The 19,403-nt window shown below is 44.5% G+C and overlaps 1 protein-coding gene across 1 annotated transcript in view; it reads left to right on the top strand.

Annotated features, from left to right (window-relative positions):
* Nucleotides 1–1,412: 1,412 nt before the first annotated feature.
* gfra4b (GDNF family receptor alpha 4b) overlaps nucleotides 1,413–19,403 on the top strand; it is a 38,910-nt gene continuing 20,919 nt past the window's right edge. The window contains exon 1 of the mRNA XM_076292841.1: nucleotides 1,413–1,791. Coding sequence (XP_076148956.1) covers nucleotides 1,749–1,791 — 43 coding nt within the window. The 5' untranslated portion in view covers nucleotides 1,413–1,748. The remainder of the gene's footprint in view (nucleotides 1,792–19,403) is intronic.

The following is a 19,403-nucleotide window of genomic DNA, read 5'->3' as shown; positions in this document are numbered from 1 at the left end:
GACCTTGCCACTCGGTGAGGCACGAGAAAGCCTCTTGGATCTCCCACGGGCCCCTGAGAAAGATTCATGCTTTCAATGCAACATTCATTGCCAATTTGAATTACAAATGTAAATTTGTTTTCACAAATGTCATTTTTCAAAGCACCCAGAGGCCCTTAATCCCCTTTAAAAAAAATAATAAACAAGCTTTGAGCTAATTTTGCCTTGGCCTAAGCATAAGCATCTATCCTAGGGAGATGGTAATGCTGTCTTATCAAGAGTGTTTGAATTGCTGCGTCATTGAGCTATATTTGTCTGTGATTATTCAGATGGTCCACACATGGACCTAGACAATAATCACTACTGTAATCGATGCCAAGACTTTGGACTTCCGAAGTCCACAGTCCGAATCAGCGGGATAAACCTTATCCAACCCCAGCCAGTAGCCTCTCTAGTCTTATCTGTCCCTCCAGGACTGTTGTCCCCCAGTTCTGGATGTAACTAACCCAGAGCTGAACACACTGCAACTCTATGGCTGGATCAGCATGCCCTTGCAGATCTTCATGGCCAAGTTTCACAAATCTCAAAAGGGATACTCCCTGAATGGCCTTTGTCTTGATTTCAGCCACATCCAAAGCCTTTAAAATCATTAGGCCTATAAGGCAATCAAATTTAGCTCATTGCAACAACCATTATATTGGCAAGTAGCTGCATGTAAATAATTCTGCAAGACAAGTCAATTAACAGTCAATTAGCTGTGTGGTTTTGACAGTAAACACCTCCCCAATAAACAAAAATGTCGGTCTTAAAACGTGGTTTGGGGCTATCATTTTAAGGAAATGGCAGGGTAGAATAGTTTAATTTCAAACATTAATTGCATGATCTCTCAATGTCACTTGGCTGTCTATGGCTATTGTATGCACGCGAACGAGTGCGTGAGGAAGAACGCGCGCGTTAGAGTGCGTTTACATTTTGGTAGTTTGATGTATGGCATTGCTTCTTTGTGACAGCCTTCAATATATGTAGCCTACATTCGAAAGATTGCGTCCGATAGCTTGAACGGATTAATTAAAATAGGTTGTGTATTTTGTTTTCTTGTCTAACATTTACAGGCAATGCCACATATCATCTCACTCACCGTTTACTGCAGTAATACAGTTTGTGCTTCCATCCTGGGGTACAACGGTATTCAACGTTATTTTTCACATAAGGCTATACAAATTCATAATAGATATTCACACGCTAACTTCCACTCCATTCCTCACTGACATACACGCTTTCATCTCTCTGCCTGGCTCTGGGCAGTTCCTCTTCACGAGGAGTTTGAAGGGGCATGCGTGGCTATGATCACTGAATTCACCAAATTCTATCCAGTTGCTTGGCTGAACTAGGAGGGAACAGTCGTCAGCTACCCGGTTAGATGTACCTTGGTTTCTGATGCGTAGCTTACTATACCAACAAAGTTAATATCTCAGGATAACTTAAACTGACAATTTTATTCGATCTAAAATACTATTTAAGACAACTGCATGTCTTGGACTTAATAGTCATTTTATCCTATATGACCTTTTACTAACTCTTAATAACGTAATTCCGTGTGCGCTGTAAATATTCCAACGAGAGAATATTTAGGAGAATGTTGTTTCATCAGTGTCTGCATGTTCATCACACACAAGGTCGGTAACGTAAATCTCATGATAAATTCAGAAACGTGAAAGTACAGATTATTCTGCTTCTGGAATAATTTTCTTGCCACATTGAAAATCGCAATGGACCTTTTGGGATTGTACCTGTTTCAGCTCGTCTTTGTTGGTAAGTGCATGTTCTTTTTTCCACTCTTTTTTTCTGAAAACGAGCATACTTTACCGACATTATGCACCTTTCTGTGTGCATAACTTTCTTGCCTTTGGTTATGTGTGGTGCCAACTGTCATAAACCTATAGCCCATAACACTCCGAAATACACTGTGATTGTCGCGGAAACTGTTGCAGGTGGACAGAACTTACCGCATACGCTTCTTTACGATTCATTTTATGTTACAACTGCGTTCACTGCAGCATTCTATTTATGAATGCACCTCAAAACTGCTGAAAATGTCAAAGAACGAGTCTATGGTGCATCAACCTGGAGATGTTGCCTGGAATTTAAATCGAGTCGTTTGATTGTATGAAAACTCAGCTTGGTCACTTTGCAGGAACCCAACAATGCTCTATTAAAACTCTTTATGAATGTGTTTTCCGAGAGTGTGGGAGTTCAATTCACCTGTTCAGATTTCGTGTGCATTCTCAGTGGTATGCTCTATTGGGCCAGCACTAGTCTGCTGAATAACTAACCTCCCTTGTCGAGTCGAGCGAGGTGCTGAAATGTTCCTGCTTGGTCTACGCTGATATCTTCAACAGCAGCAGCCATGTTAAAGTTTAGGCTACGTTACAAGACTTATCAGTAGGACTGCAAGTGTCTTAAACGTAGACGCTCACATGTATAACGTCTAAGCAGAAAAGGTGAGGAGGACCCCACTCCAGTCAACAGAAAAGTGTCAACTGATTGCTCTTTCTGTCACTTCTTGCCTATAGCATATACCACTGTCAAGCAGCACGGAGTTATGAAATTACCTTTTCCTTCAGCAAAAGACAAGCATGCATTAGGCTACTTAAAGGGACAAAGCATTCATTTTCATCACAGGTAGCTCATTCATTTATTAGGAGTATTCAAGTAGTCTTTGATCAGCACTGATTGCAATTTTTTCATTGATTAAATAATGGTCTATGGGAGTTATATGAGTACCGGCAGGCAGCAGTAATTTCCATAATTATTATCAGAGAGGTGGATGTCTAAGAATGTGTGTGTGTGCGTGCGCACCTGCTTGTGTGTGCGTAAGGCAATAACATATGTGTCACTCAATTTAATGCACTGGCTGTTCTACATCATTTCAATGAAGTGGAATTGCAAGGGTGTCACAGTAATTGCACACACACACACACACACACACACACTATTCCTGGTCATCAGGGGAATCAATCCAAATGTTTGTGTATTTCCTGATGGAGGGATCCCAATGCTACTTGATAAATTAACATTCAGAGCAAAATCCATATCAGCGACAGCGTGAGAGATTAAGATATGAAGCCCCACGCTCTTGTGCGCGGTGTGCTGGTGGACGGCAGGCGCTCCTGCATTATGGCCACTCTGACTCACTCGCCTCCTCATCACACAGGCTTTTGCTTCTTGTTCAGGGATGTGGTCAGTTGAAGTTGTGATCAATTTTCACCTCAGCACTGGTTGAGTTCCGACTGCCCTCAGTGTCAGTTTGGAAAACTATTGATGCCCTTTAACCACCTACACGGTGGCATATGTTAATCATGACCTCGTTGTCAGGGGCAGGGTAATCATTATGTTTACTGATATGGCCTTGATGTCTTGAATGCATCAGTCTTGGCTGTTTGTTTATCTCCTCAAGGTAATATGCACCAGAGCGGACCCAGGGCAGATCATGACAGCCTGGCTATATTGACATGCCCTCTAATAACTATGGATTCCCCCCTCATTAGGGCTGTAGAAGGCAAAGGTTTCAATCCTGAGCTCAACAAGCTCATTTCCATCTTTAGGGTTAGCACAGTGTGATGAAAAGGCATAAATACTTAACTTTGTTTTGAATGAGAGAAGTGGGGAATGCATAATGTAAGGATGGCAGAGCAAACAAGAGTTTTCTTCACCCTAATTGCTGGGTTTTAAAACCATTTGTGAGCACAGCTATGTGCAAATATGATCAGCTTTTTACAGGCCCCATGCAAATACCCATCATCAGCCATTATGGATTAGCCATCTCGTCTCACGCTGCTCCTGTGTTGGGGCGAGCAGCTGTGTGGGATTATTATTTTGAGCGAGCGACGCTCCTGATTCTTTTCCAACCCTTTGGGCTGAGACAGAGCTTATCAGAAGTGATATTCAGGGCCACGGTGATGATGCTTGATGAGTCGCCGCGCGATCGCATGTCCGTGAGTCAGGCAAAAACGCCGCCCCTTAACCTCCTCAGCAACCGCGTTGGCGCCGGCAGTGGCGGACGGGTCACATCATCTTTTTCATTCGTGACGCGTCCACCTGATTAGACCGTAACCCGGCCGTTCCCCCCGGCCCGCCGGTGCATCGGGAGGTGACGCCTTGGCGTGCCAGAGGGCCACTTGAAGCTGGAGGCGGCATTCAGATGAGTTTGATTTGGCCAAGTTGCATGCACGTCTCTTCCTCCACCCGCCACCACCACCACCCACCCTGCTTACCCCCCTCCTAGCCAGAGAGGAGGAAGTGCTGCCAGAAACTACAGTCCAAGCATTGATCATATCTGCATGACGAATGTGCTCCGGGGCTCATTGTGGCACTTCCATAGGGAATAAACGATACAGCATTAGCCACAACAGCACTGCGCAGGACCCACTCCTAGGCCTTTCTTTTAATTATTTGCCAACAGCATTGGGCCAGATCACCACCACCATGCTATCTGTGGAAGTGAGTCCAAGTGTAAGGTGGCATTGATAGCGCTGAATATTAATGGCTCGCTGTGAATAGATGAAGAATGATCTCCCGTGGCATTGAATCGGGGGACCGTTTTCAATTTGAAATACGAGTGATAACAAAACTGTAAAAGGAGGGAGAGAAACCTTTGAAATGGCAGGTGTTTGGGTGCATAGCAAGAAATGAACTGTGAGAAATCGTTGCGCCAAGATAATGAAGTGGAATAAACCTCTAATAAATCACCCAATTTTTGCAGGCCTTTGACAGTTATCCGGGATGAAATGTTAAATGTAGAAAATTTACATTCGCAATAGTCAGTGGCTGTCAAGGACCATAGTGCCTTTGTGGGTCTCCGTACACGGCAAGCCTCTTTTCTCATTAAAAATGGCTTTGGATCTGTATGTGGATGTCAGAGGTGTCCAAATTGCATGGTAACAGTGCAGGGTGTATTGTTTGGCTGCTCCAGCAAAATGTTTCACATACAGTAGATTCTGTTGTTTTAGATGAGAATAACTAACTTCCCAAGCCCAGGCCTACCCATAAATCTCAGAACAAATGCTTCTCAGAACAAATGCTCTCAGTCATGTTCAGTCGGTGGTGTGCACAGCAAAGTGTAAATATGGCTGGCTTGTGATTACCAGTGCAAACCATTACACGACAACAGGTAAAAGTACTGAACGACTTCAGACTTTGTCATTGAAAAATAACTTAACAAAGTTTTAATATTTTTTTTTTAATAGGATGGGATAGTAATTGATGGTACCATGGAGAAATGGATTAAATCCTTTTCATTTTCTGTTCCATTGAAATAATTATGCCTCTCTTTCAGTTCTGAAACACAGCAATTTGATCCTGCCACAGTCCCTTTGAAAATAAATGTCCATTTTATATGGCCGTAACCACAGATGCTTAGGAGCAGCAGGGGATTCGCTTCCGGTCCTTTGGGAAATAAAAAAAATGCCGTCGGCTTTGTTTGAGCTGGAAAGATGGACTAAAAAAATGAAGGAAAGAAAGAAAGATTTGCAGCGGATTGTGCTGTTCTGTAGGCTACCTGTGTTTTATCTCCGCCGCCACCACCCCCACCTCTCCAGTTTAAAAAGTATCTTTGCCTTTTAATTTTGACGGCCTTAAACTCTGAGCCAGCACTTTACCATTTATCTAATGTCAGTCATTTTGATGGCGCTGACCTTTCCCCACGACATTATTCAGTGCCGCACACAATTATCTGCCTATGATATTAAACTATAATAACTCCAAACAGTACATAAGACCGGGAGTTGGATAGAGTCACAGTTGAGAACCCTCAGGTTTGCTGGTCAGGATTAATCTCTGTGGCAGGTCATTTTAAAAAATGGCCGCGGTGCACTGGACTGGAAATTAGGCCCCCAGATTGAAACTATGCTCATAAAAGGGGAAAAAAGTGAAAAATATAAAACAAACGAGTGGTGGGGTTTGGCCTTTGGGATAGCAAAGCTGGGCCTTCTCACTCCACGCCCTGCCTGCCTGTTCAGAAATGCAGGACATGGCGGCAGGGTTAGAGGGATACGGTGTCCTCCAAGGGCCAAACAGACCCTCATTAGCTGAGCGTCTGCTGACAGTTGCTCAGAGAGATATTCTCTTGACGGATAGACGCAAGGCCTTTGTGACACAACTTCAAATGGAGGGCTTTAGGCTTTCGCCAAACAAGTGCCAGATTTTCCAAGAACAAACAGAAGCGTTTGGCCGCATTATGCAGGGGTCTAAATCTGCCTGGTTGATTCTAGAGGCTTATGTCTTCTCAGCTTCCTCCATGGGATGCTTTGAGGGATAAATTGAGTATTTGGCACTCGCAATCCGAGTGTTATTCTTGGGTAATATCTTGCTTTTTAGAGGCCACCAATACACAATTGCTTATAGAGATAAAAAGGAAGTGCTCCCAGAGGTTTCATCGGAGTTTCGCCAGAAGTGAGCTTTCTGAAGACAAATCAAGGCCCTTCTTCCCAGTGCAGAGATTCTCTCCTGCTGCAGAGCCAGTATCCCGGTTTTCTAGTTCTATGGGAAATAGGCCCTAAATTGGTTGTGAGACACTGGGTCAGTTTCTCAGGAAAGGTCTCGTCTGTCCACTTGCATTCAAAATGGCGTCCATGTGTAGGGTTTCAGCTCCTTGGCCTTTTCCTCACACTCTCTCTCTCTTCCTCTCTTTCTTTCTGAGTCATGATAAGTTTACTTTTGTTGACAGATGTGGTGTTGTAAGATGCTATTTTCTCCCCCTGAGGTCCCTGGAGGCATCTCTTCACACAAGTCCCCAGATAAGACCCCCCCCCCCTTTCTATGCTACTGTCCCACCTGTAACTAAACCAACGCCCGCATGTATTTTTAGCCAAGTCACTAATCATAATCGAAAAGCTGGAGATGCTCTTTTATATCACCTTCTACACATCAGGAAGTGTATGAGAGCCATGAAATAGGAAGTATATCTGATCCTGAAAAAAAGGGGTGTGGGTGAGATGGCAGTGAAGTCTCCTGCGACGCCACCGACACTAAGAGGATGTCTCCGGCAATGCAGTGATGGATGCGGCTGTCTGATTTCATCGTGGTCAAAGCTGAGTCTCTATGACAGTCTGGATGAATGGCCTCCTCTCTTCCCCACTGTGGGCCATGACAGCGCATCCTCCTCCACCATGAATGTATTATTTTCTTTATTATTACTCCGGTTTGGAAACGTGACTGTGGACTGAGAGGGCCTGTGGGAGTCCATTACGACGAGAGGAGAGAAGGAGAGAGGGGGAAAAACCCCAATGCAGACATAGAATGCGTGTGTGTGAGGGAGCAGAGGTATCGTCTTAAGGTATCGAGAGCATAAAATCGTCTTTTATCAGTGCACGCAGGCCGTGCTCTGTGTGCATGGAAATGTAAATTGTCACTCCGCTCTGCACTCCTTTTGCTGAAGGTCTTGAGTTATGTAGGCATGCAACACGTGTGGATTCTGCTTGCCAAGAGGATTTTTAATTAATCACAGCCGGGAAATTAATCTTAGCCTCATCACGGCCACGGTCACAGCCGAACAAAACTATCGGTCTAAGCAGGGTAGGAATTTCACGGTGGCCATGGCCGTCGTAGCCCCTTGCGTTGGCCGTGACGCCCCTTTGAAAATCAGAGGTTTACAGGCCACGGTGGCCTTGGTGCCCCCTTCTTTAAATATTCTGTTTTGTGTCCTACCAATAGCGATATATAATTAGCCTATGGCCTGTCAAAATAATCTTAGCATTCACAGCGCAAATTACGCATTGGAGAAAGTGACAGCGCAAGAAAGAAAGTGCGTCCAAATTAACCCATTCTTCTCAGTTGAACTACTCGCGAAGTAGCCTACTCATCACACAGACATCACAAGTATCACATGAATTAGCTTTTTCTCCGCTTTTAAACGATGTTAGCCGCTAATTGCAGTGGTGAACGGTGCGCGAGAAAAGTAAATAATATCATTAATTTTAATCATAAATTCTACTGAAGGTTTTGCGTCCATCTCCTTACCCATTCATCTCGGTGGAATACTTCACGAACCCTTCGTTTAACATATGACAAACCATATATCAGAATAAACAGCAGACCTTACCGAACAGAAAGGTACTGGGTGTACAAAAATGTCCATCCGATGCACTAGTCTACATGGTTGTAATGCAGTAGCAAACTACCAGTAGCCCCGTTGCCCTGGCCATGTCTACCAGTAGCCCAGTTGCCCTGGCCATGTAAACTACCAGTAGCCCAGTTGCCCTGGTTAACATATGACAAACCATATATTAGAATAAACAGCAGACCTTACCAGAAAGGTGTAAAGCAGTCCCCTGTACAGTTAGCCGTTCCAGACTAATCCCGTTTTGAATTTGCAGTACATTTCAACATACATTGATGTCTTCAAATTTGGGATTTAAGTTTTACACTGTGTTTAAATTGTTCCACATTATTTCATAACGGGCCAAATACAAAATAAATATTACAAATGTCGCCTAGATATCGGTAAATCAGAGGTGAGCTGACTATAAGAGTTTATTGATTAATGATCACAAAATGCTAAGCATGCATCTAGGCTATTTTAATTTCTTAAAGCTAAGCTGTGCTTAAATTGTTCAATACATGATTTCATAACAGGCCAAATATAAAATAAATGTTAAATATAGCCTAGATATCTGAAAATATTAGATGATCAGATGATTTACAGTTATATGTAATATGTCATGTTTTATGTTTTTGTAATGTTTCATACAGTGATGCAGGTCTACTGCAGTGAATACAACTTTGATCATTTTTATAGCATACTACTGTATAGTTAACTTTGGCCTTGGTGCCCTGACATGTGGCCTTTGTGCCCCCCACCAAATATGCCCAACTGAAGGCCAAGTGGCCTTGCCCCTAAAATGGTGAAATTCCAAGCCTGGGTCTAAGGTCATCCTTCTGTTTGTTTTGTTTTCTTGTTATGGGTCTTGTCAACCATGCTCCATCAAAACAGGAAATGGTACCGCCATGGGGGAACTCAACAGGACACAAGGGAAGTGCTCTCACCCTCACAGCACCTGTTGACACTTCTCAAGCCAATGCAGTGACCTCAGGAATCTGTCCACGGGCTCTGGTGACCCAAAACACTCCCCACATCGCCCCCTCCTCTAGTAGTGCTGACATGATGGAGGGTCCCGGATGGAGCAGACATTGTTTGTGTGTATGTGTCTGTGTGTGTTTGCGTGTGTGTGTGTTTGTGTGTGTGTGGCTGGGTGGGTGGATGTGTGTGTTGGGGGGGGTTTGTTGTTGTTCACCGTCATTTGCCAGGAATGGAAACAAACCATTACCGTGGTTACAGACAGGAAGCATCTGGTGTGCAGCCACCTCAGCCAGCTCTCACCTGATTCATGATGGCAGACAGACGCACGGGGAGGAGGAACCTGCAAATGGGATGCTCACCATGTCGGCTCCGTGGCCTCACACAAACTCACACTCCCTCTGCCACCTTCACACACACACACACACACACACACATATGCACACACACACACACATACAGTATGCACACACACACATACACATATTCATTCATTTGACACATTAACATGGCAATCTCTTGAATTTACCCTTGGGGATCAATAAAGTATCTATCTATCTATCTCTACACATAGGGTGCACATTTGACACATTAACATGACAATCTCTACACAAAGGGTGCACATTTGACACATTAACATGGCAATCTCCACACACATAGGGTGCACATTTGATACATTAACTTGGCAGTCTACACAGTCACCGTTGTTTATATCAGTCCCCTTTTGGGGAACATAAAGCTCAAATGGCACAAGAACCCTGCACATAAATACAACAGCACACAGCTATTACACCAAACCAAATTACAAGCGCTACCGAGTAACACAAATATCAATAACAGTTTTACAACCTCATCTTCTTAACTACAGAGCAAATTCATCATCATGTACATGCCATCTATATTATATGAACTGTGCCTATTGTATTGAGCACCTCAAGATATGTTGATGGTGCACTCAACACTATATGGTTCACAATATAGAACTATATTCTCCTTCCTGCCTTACGCTACACGTTATATTTGTCGAGTTGCAGACTGAAAATGCAGTCTCACACACACAGTGGCTATACGGGTGACTCCAGCTATATATGTTTACACACAGTCGCCGGATTGAGTTGAGTAGTCATGTGTCTGTCATGACTTTCCCCGTCCCTCCCTCATCTGGCTGGTCCTGGGGCTCGTTAGCCAAATGAGCAGAGACAATCAGGGGAACGTCACGGAGCGTGCGACAGGCCTGCGTGAGCCGCAGTTCAGAGCGACGGGTCTCCCGTAGCTGCGTGTCTGTCCTCTGGAGAGCCATCACTCCGTATTAGGTCTATTTACTTTCTCCCACTTACTCGAGCTGGAGAGGAATTAAGTCTGATTCGAGCTTAAGCAGCTGAATGAAACTGGAATCTCCGCTTGGCAAACACGGGAGCCTCCTTTCCCTCCCCCCAGAGTTCTTACTCATTCTATGAGAGGCTCACTGTACGTGCTTCACACAGTGTGTGTGTGTGTGTGCACAGAAAATATGTTCATACACAGTGGATCAATTTAGTCAAATTCAGCTTGTTTATTAGGTCTGTACAGTGGCTTAGACAGTTTCTATAAACTTTGCTTTGGTATTTCTTTAGTTCATAGCTGCCTCAGGAAGAATGTGTTGAAACACCAATTCGCCTCATGTATTTGCAAATAATGTTTTTGTTTTCAATTTATTTTCTGTATGGTTATGTGTGACATCAAAATTAACACCTTTTTTTCATGCCTCCAGGTTATTACCCATGGTGAATAATGTATGTATAGTGAACAAAATAAGTGAACAACATTACCATTTTTCTGTCTTTGAATACCGTTCAAATGGAAAGATACACAAGGTGTTTTTCCAGTGCTTGGCAAGCAGCTGTGTTAGGGCCTGCAGGTACACATTCCACTCATGCCCAGTGTCTTATAACATCATGAATTATATCACATTTCCCGTTCTGCCAGCAGCATAATGACTTTCACTGGGCGATCAACATGGGTGAACTAAGCACCTGTAAGAATATCGCAGTGTGTTTTTCTTGTAGTGCCACTCATTTATTTTGACCGGTGAAAAGTAACCACGGCCAGCACACCATATGGCTCGATGGCCTCCAGAAACCTTCTCTCCGCAAAACAACCATCTTCCCCCGCTTTAGACCTGTTGGTGTTATCAACTGCAGTCTCGCAGAAGGGGATAGTGTTTATTTTTTTTGTTCATTTTCTCACGGGTCACCAGGCGAACATATGGTGGCGGAGAGAAAGTGTATAGTAATAAGTTTATACTGTATCTGACTGCTCTCCGGTGGGTCTCCGCGCTGAAGAGGAGCACCCCCGCCCGCCTCTGTCCTTCTCCTTGACGGAGTGTTTCCATTAGGGGGGGTGTCTCTCACAGGCTCCTTCAGCCTTAAATAAAAGAGCGCAGTTGAATTGGCGTCGCCGTCCCTGACACCGGCACGCTGGCGGGTGCATGTGAAGACGACGGATCATATTTTATTTCCTCGCTCCTGGGTGGCGAGCGTGAAGGAATAAATCGCGCGGGCCAGGCTTGGTATCGCGCACACACACACGCACACACACACACACACACACACCGTCTCCATCTAGTGTCTAGGAAGAATGAGCGAGCATCACCACCACCTTTGGCCAGTTCATGTCCTGCAGAGACAAAGTAAATCATCAGACTAGAAGGAAGGCAAAGCCTCTCACGCATCTGGCTCTGTGTAAAGAAAAAGGAAATTGATGTCAAGCTCACCTGTGTTGTTGTGGCCATGTTGGAAACATGTATGTAATTGGAGGTCTCTGTGCATTTTACTGTGCATCCACTTGATGTCAAACATGTCTCTGCTTTGGACTGCAAACATCGATTATCATGAGAAATCTCAAAAGACGGCCTTGACTCAGGTGGTTATAATGGAATTGTTATGGCAACTTATCATTGAAACCCCTAGAGCGGGGGCCATTCAGTTAGGTTTTAATTATTTATATCGCGACATTACCAAGACAAGCATTGTCTCAAGGCACTTTCACAGCCCCAGACGAAAGGCAACTTGGAAGGCAGCGGTCCACCACTACACGCTATTCCAAGGCTGAATTTTTTGCACCAATTTGCATCAATTTCTGCCACTGTGGTCTCAAAGGTAAATAGGATGAGCTGGAGGGGAAACGATTAGCCTGCTGTGATTTAAATACGGTGTAGGCTGTACATGTGTGGCTACTTAAAAAGCACACAATTGATTAAAAAGAGCCCTTCAGTCCACACGTGTACACACATACATGCACAATCACGAACACACACACACACACATACATTCATGCACCATCACATACACACACACTCACGCAGAAACACAGTCTCACACACACATGCATGTACACTCACACACACACACACACACACTTTCTCTCTATCTCACTCACACCCCCCCCCACACACACACACACACACAAATGCTTGCTCACTCACACATACACACACACATGCACAGTCACATACACTCATAGACACATACACACATAAACACATGCCCACACACCACACATGTAATCCTCACACACACACACATGTCCACTAATTGCAGCCTGAGTGCCCTGACTATGACCACCACCAGGGGGCAGAGTCAAGGGTCCTCCATCAGGCGATGGACACACCTGGAGAAGAGAGGGGCTTGCTTCCTTAAGAGTTGGCTCTCCGCGTCTGAAGGTCGCTAATGTAACTGCTGCCTCATCGCGCGCGGGGGGGGGGGGGGGTGGGGGGGTCACCCGTGCTTTCATTTCGCAGTGGCAGCGCCGGCACTCAGTATATGATTAGCCAGTCGTTAATCGGTTTGTTTGTCTCACATTGTCCTTTCGCGATGCGCGCTGTCTGGCGCCACGCACTGTCATCATTTATGCAGCGTGTGATACTTACTGAATAGTAGTAATGGCTGGTCAGGAAATGTTGTTATTGGGAGCTGTCACTCATCTGCCAGTGTGGGCACCAATAGAGATCACTCACGGGTGGCCATCATTTGTGGGGTACGCAGAGCAGGGCAGTAGTTATCGTTGGCCGAGCCAACATAAATGGCTGGCCCGGGTGGACTTCAATTTAGAAGTTTACTCTTCCATTTATAAACTATTCATTCACTTGATAATGAGTCAGATTCATTATGCATGACTGCCTTCAAGGATCAATATCATTTAGAGTACGAAATGGAAATCCCATCCCAAGGTTTTCTTTTTTCTTGTGGCACGTAAAATAATGCACCTAATACCCACAAAGCCAACAGGAAAAGACGTTGTAAAACACAACGCATTATAGGGTTTTAATCATTCACTTTGAGGAATGTGTATTATTTTTTTGTCTCTGCAAGCGTTATGTGTAAACAGAAAACGACCTGATAAAAAAGTGTTGATGAGGATTTTTCTCCTGGTTCATTTACCTACTGGCTGTCTCCTGTGACAAGTAAGCAGATGGCTCCTGCCATAATCCCATGTTGCCATTCACCTTTAGAGTGTGCAAATGGAACACCAGGGAGACATGTGACTGTGTTCTCAGGCATCTCACTCCTCGCAAAGACCCAGAGGTGACGACCCTACTCCCCCTTACACGTTTCACTGGCGCAATGCTTGTCATTGGGATGCGTGATTAATTGTGCTTTGGTAGAAGGATGAGTTCAATAAAAGAACTGGATAATGGTTCCAGCGCAGACAATAAAGATTCCTGTAACCTGGCAGAACAGTGGAAATTACCTTTTTTTGGCTTTTAGACGTAGCTATGCTCATGTTCCGCCATGTATTTGCAGATCTGAAACTGGTGGTGGATGTTGACACCCAGAGAGTCTCTAAATCCTGCTCTCTCTCTCTCTTTCTCTCTCTCTCTCTCTGTTTTTGGTCAGTGCCCCAGAGCCTCTGTGTCTTTCTGATATCTGACCCATCATCTCTGAGAGTGAAGCCCAGTGGATCCTCTTGGATCACAGCATAACCTCTCCCAGCGAGGGGATGCTGAACCCAGAGGCATGTACTATGTGAGCAGTGGCAGTTGAGTCCCCTTCGAGGACCCACAGAAGGTCTACAGTTCACCTCCATATTCCTTTCTTCTCACACTCTCCTTCTCTCTTTCTATTTGGTCCAGTGACATTTCTTCACCCACAAAGAGGTCTTTGCTGTCCTTTTCCTTTAAGGGCTTGTCCGGTTCTTTTCTTGGTTTTCTTGTCATTTATCACATTTGCTCTGGCGACGGTACGAAAGCAGCGCTGAGGTTCACCAGTGGTTCAGCAGTCTCACAGCTCCCTCAGCCAACGCTGCCTCGCCATACCTCCCGCTGGGGGGGGGGGGGGGTTGGGTGCTCAGAAGCTCAACATCGGTGCAGATTTGGCTCCGGCATGATGTCTTATCATCCCTGCTCCCTGGCTGGGCCGTGGCCGCCGCGAGCCAGCGTCTGTATCGGGGGCTCATCATCGGGTCTCGCTCAGCTCAGAACCGTCGCCAGAACGTACGTGGAGCACCCTGCCAACAAGTCTGATGCGAATCACAAATGACAAATGTGTTTCACTGAAATGAATAACCCCCCCCCCCCCACATCCATTGCATAAGAACACCATTCAGAATACATTGTGAAGTGCCCTTGGAGCTATTTTGATGATTGTGCCTGTCTTTTCAGTGGCTACATGATAATAGATGTGTAATTAAGATGTGACGACATTAGATCCATGACAGATCATTTGAGCCGAAATTTCAACTCTTGAGATGATTTTTCAAGTGCGCATTTAACATGTATGTTTTTTTTGTTCTAACTGTGCAATGAGAATCATGTAATATCAACAAGCCCTTTAGAGAGAATATGTTGCTTTGTTCCTTGTGCCATTAGAAGTATTTTCAGTTACAGAAACCCTAAGATGGACCTAACCATGACTTGTTTGTAATCATTTGCATATTCATAATGCGTGTGTACAGTACATTTTTGGATGATTTCCTTGTATGTAGGCACACTCTGAGAAAGCGACTCTGATAGCACAGAGATGATAGTAGCACTCTAAGCCTTGTAACGATGGTTAATGATGCAAACAGTGGATTGTACAGGGATTACAATGAGCCAAGAGATGAAAAAACAGATAGAGAGCTAACACCAGCTGGCTAAGACGGTCTTATTGCATCAGAGAGTAAGAATGATTAAAAGTTCCCCAAAAACGTAACGCATGTCTTGCTAGTATTTCCTTTGAATGCGTGCAAGACTTTACCTCGGCCTGATTAGCAAGCACCGGAGGCCTCCAGGAAGGCTTGACATGCTCGCGCGCGCACACGCCCGCGGTCCTTCATCAGCGCAAGAGCCCATCATTCAAACTGACGGCGTGTTTAGCATGCATGGACCCTCGTTCTCCTCCTACAGCTGTCGCCCCCAGTGACAGACAGTTTGGGCGGCGTGATGGCTCCACCACTTCAGCTCGGCGGCGCTTTCAGACCAGACTCACCTCCCCACCGCACCGTCATCAAATCACCTCCTTCGACAACTATTTACTATTTACGGTCTCAGTTGCCACCTGCCTTCGGTCCGACTAACCCGCCTCAGTAATGAGGACCACGCTACATCATGCCACCATGTGGCTGTGAATCTATTCAATCAGGTCATGATGACAGACGGACCACCTTTGACCGTATACAACCTGTATAACCAGCCAGCTGCATGGTCAAAAAAACAGCGGAACAGCAATTCAATAACAGCAGAACAGCTATTCACTTAGAAAGGATGTATTTACAGCCTCAGGACATGATGTTTAAAAAAGGTATTTTGAAAAAAAGTTTAAAAAAATCAAAAGATACTTTACTAAGTATTTCCATTTAACAGAGAAAGACTGGTCTTCATTGTGATGTCTAACAAAAAGAAAAGAATTCAGGCATCTCAGCTTCATTCTTAGCATATCTTTTTTAGAGATGAGTGTGGCTTTCAGCAGTCTCGGGCGTGAGTGCAACTCTACTGCAGCACGGCAGCACAGCAGCTCCAGAGCTTGGGATTGCTTTTTGCTCCGATGCTCGTCTGGTTGCGGATCCTTGATGGCTAACATTTTCCGATTCACAATAGCTTCCTCCCTATCTCTGTAAGAAAAATGAATCTGATGTGTCATCTTCTCAAATAAGCAGACTGAAAAGACGTGTGGTGATAAGTTAATTGCCGCCATTAGAAGCCAGTAGTCTTTGTTGCCATAATGCCACCACTGGTGCTTTGCGACAAAAACACCCATTTTGTCGACCTTGAGGTTCCATTTTGACAGCTGGCCATGGCTCATGCAAATCTTCCGCAACTTCATTCCATTATAATTAAAATCTATTTTATAAGTCAGAGGAAGGAATCAAATGAAAAAAGCTGCCACGGTGAGAAGAGGGGGAGGACGAGATATGCTCAGTTTTGCATACTGAAAGAATTTTCTCCTCATTCACACATTCTTGTTGGTGACATTAGGGCCTGCTTGTTTGGACAGATACGGCATGCTGTTTTGTCACGAGAGGAAAGTTATTGTGTGAATGATTCTCAGGTGGCAATTACGATGGCTTGTGTATTTGTGGAAACAACCGCAGCCTTGGAAATGGTGTGCGTGGATCTAAATAGCCAATGAAGAGCAGTGCAATATGTTGGTGTTTTCGGACAATGTGTTTATTCAATAATCTTTCTTTTTTTCCACTCTTCTCCCTTTCAACATAATCTCCACACAGTACCTGTCTGAAGCACCGCTTTTTTTAAGATGAAGACCCCTCAGAACTCAATCATCTCTGAGTGTCCCATTAGGCCTACATGTTACCTCTGCCGTGCTAAAGCACATCAGACAGACACTAGGCTTTCAGCAGTGGGAGCCATGATTCTCCCAGCGTCACACAGCCTTTCTTTACGTAGATTTAAAAGGCGTTGTTTGGCATATAATATGTAGTTGAGGGAACAAAGCACAGTGCACATGCCCTGTTCATGTGTTTGTTGAAAAAGGTTGCTGGTTCTCATCTTGTCCATAACTTATACTATTGTGGCATCCAAACGCAAGCTTACCTGGTTCTTTTCAGCATGTTTAGATGTACACATCACAGACACAGTCATAGAGGTGGAAAAGTTTAAGTTCAGAAAGTCCTGCCATTACGTAATACATGTGATCTCAGTAATTAGCTTATTTACCTGGCTGAAGAGTTGTGCTAATTAGAAACATCTGGTTTAAAAGAACAGATATGTGGTAGGAATCACCTCTGTAACTCACAAACTCACGATACAACTCACACTCAATATAAAGACTTTATCTACAATAATAAATAGCCCTTATTGACTGTTTGGCCATACGTAAGTGATCAAGGTTGTCCTTTGCCTTTTCTCGGCTCCTTGTGTGTTTCGTAGCTGTGGAAAGTGCTGCCTGCCTGTCAGAGCCCACCTCCTACCTATTAGCTACCTAAATGGCTGGAATATTGCTGTTCACCTTCGGAGGTGGCCAATTGTGTGGATCTAATTGGGAGATCAGTGCTGCTGCTATAAGTGTGTGTGTGTGTGTGTATGTGTGTGTGTGTGCATGTCTGTATGTGTGTGTGTGTGTGTGTGTGTGTGTGTGTTTATGCGTGTGTGTGCATGTCCGTATGTGTGTGTGTGTGTGTGTGTGTATGTGTGTGTTGCTGCTTCCACAGAGCCTAGCTGCGCCAGCACAGGTCAATAAATAAGCAGGTCCATTGTGGTCAGTAATGGCGTTGGTCCAGACGACTGTGACCAAGCCGGAGCATGCCGCCAGCCCTCGGGAGAGGGGGACGGACGTTGGCAACCTGCCCAGGGCCTCGGCGACTGCTGAGGCAGCATTTTGTTGTGGCAGGTACAGGGGTTCCCAAGACTTTAAAGAATGACCCAGTGTACAAGAGAGCCAGCAAGGGCAGTTCCAGGTGTGTGTCAGGATTCATGCAGGATTCCAGGTCACAGATAGTTGTTTATCAAATACCGTCATACAGTTGTAGGACACTGCTGGTGGTGGTGTGTGTGTGTGTGTGTGTGTGTTTCTCTTATTCGTACAACTCCCTTTCTCTGTACCCACATTTAAAATATCTTTCCGGGCTAAATTGCAACAGTGTTTCAGATCTCCACTGATTTGAGATCTTTATCCTTCCAGGCCGATCTCTTCCTTTTTCACGTAGCTTAGCAACCCTGCACTCACCTACTCCAAAAAATCCATACAGGTGTTGAGGTGCACCGTCCTTCCCGCTCCATCATACCACGATGGGAGTTATCAGATCTGACAGTGGCATGCAGGAAAATCAGGGAAAAAAAAGATGGCAATTCATAACTTGTTTTCTTTGCCACTGGTCCCTGACACTGACACAGGCAGACTGAACTGAGCTCTTTTATACCATGCGAGATTACACCAGGATCATGTCCTGCCCGAGATAATGGACATTGACTAATCACAAAGCCCATATTTCTCAATGGCTTGTAGCCATGGGGGATTGGCAGGTGGGTGAATATATGAGCCACAGGCTTCACACAGCACACAATTACACTGCAGGGTCGTATTCACTCAGTCCTGGTAGGCTGTACACTTTCGTCACTGACGCGTGGGATGCAGGTGGTGTAGGTTCTGCAATTCATTTTTGAGACCAACATATTTTATGTACTTCACAAAGAAACAAAAACAGTCAAACTACTCAAAAAGTTAGTAGAGTAGTTATTTTCAGCTCCAGTTAACTTATGAAATCTCTAAACAGGAACCATTGAAATCAGTAAATCTGTAACAAAGGAGTATTCATATTTTGCTTACTACCTGTGATGCATCAATATATGCAAAACTCCTGCCCCATGGGTCGGTTGCATAGTGTTCATTTCAGCTAAAGTGGTGCTGTCCATAAGGAAGGTGACTGTTGCTGAAGTGATTGTGAACAATGAACATAATGCATTTCTTAAATGAGAGTAGCTTTGAGGGCTTGGAAATGACTTTGACCAGCATTCATCATAAGAGTACAATTCACTTGAAACCTAATTCTGTGAATTGAATTGTTTGATCATCTCCTGTCTGGCTCAATTCTGGCTGCTGTCTCTGTGAAAGACTCATCTTTTTACTGTTTTGTTCAGTTATACACATAGGTGGATGTACATATAGCTAGATTAATCTCACTATTGACAAGCATCAGGTTAATGCATTGCATACCATCCACATACCGTAAGCCATGTGACAGTGATTGCACCTGAAATTACTGCATTACTTTATTACTGCAACTGTTTTGGTATAAGCTGCCAAAGGATCTTGTCACAGTGTGCGTCTAGTGCATCTAGTGTGCATGTCACATATGCACATCTTACAACCCAGACGAGGGCAGTTTTGTATTTAAATCACCAATTTGTATTTAAATCACCAATAAGCAAGTCCCTATC

Source organism: Alosa pseudoharengus, unplaced genomic scaffold (assembly GCF_046254945.1).
Source record: "Alosa pseudoharengus isolate Yale_2024_CS ecotype anadromous, Long Island Sound unplaced genomic scaffold, YU_APseudo_1.1 YU_APseudo_1.1_scf_19, whole genome shotgun sequence".
Classification (NCBI taxonomy): Eukaryota; Metazoa; Chordata; class Actinopteri; order Clupeiformes; family Clupeidae; genus Alosa; species Alosa pseudoharengus.
The sequence above is the reverse complement of the archived record's forward strand: the minus strand, read 5'-3'. Positions and strand labels throughout refer to the sequence as shown.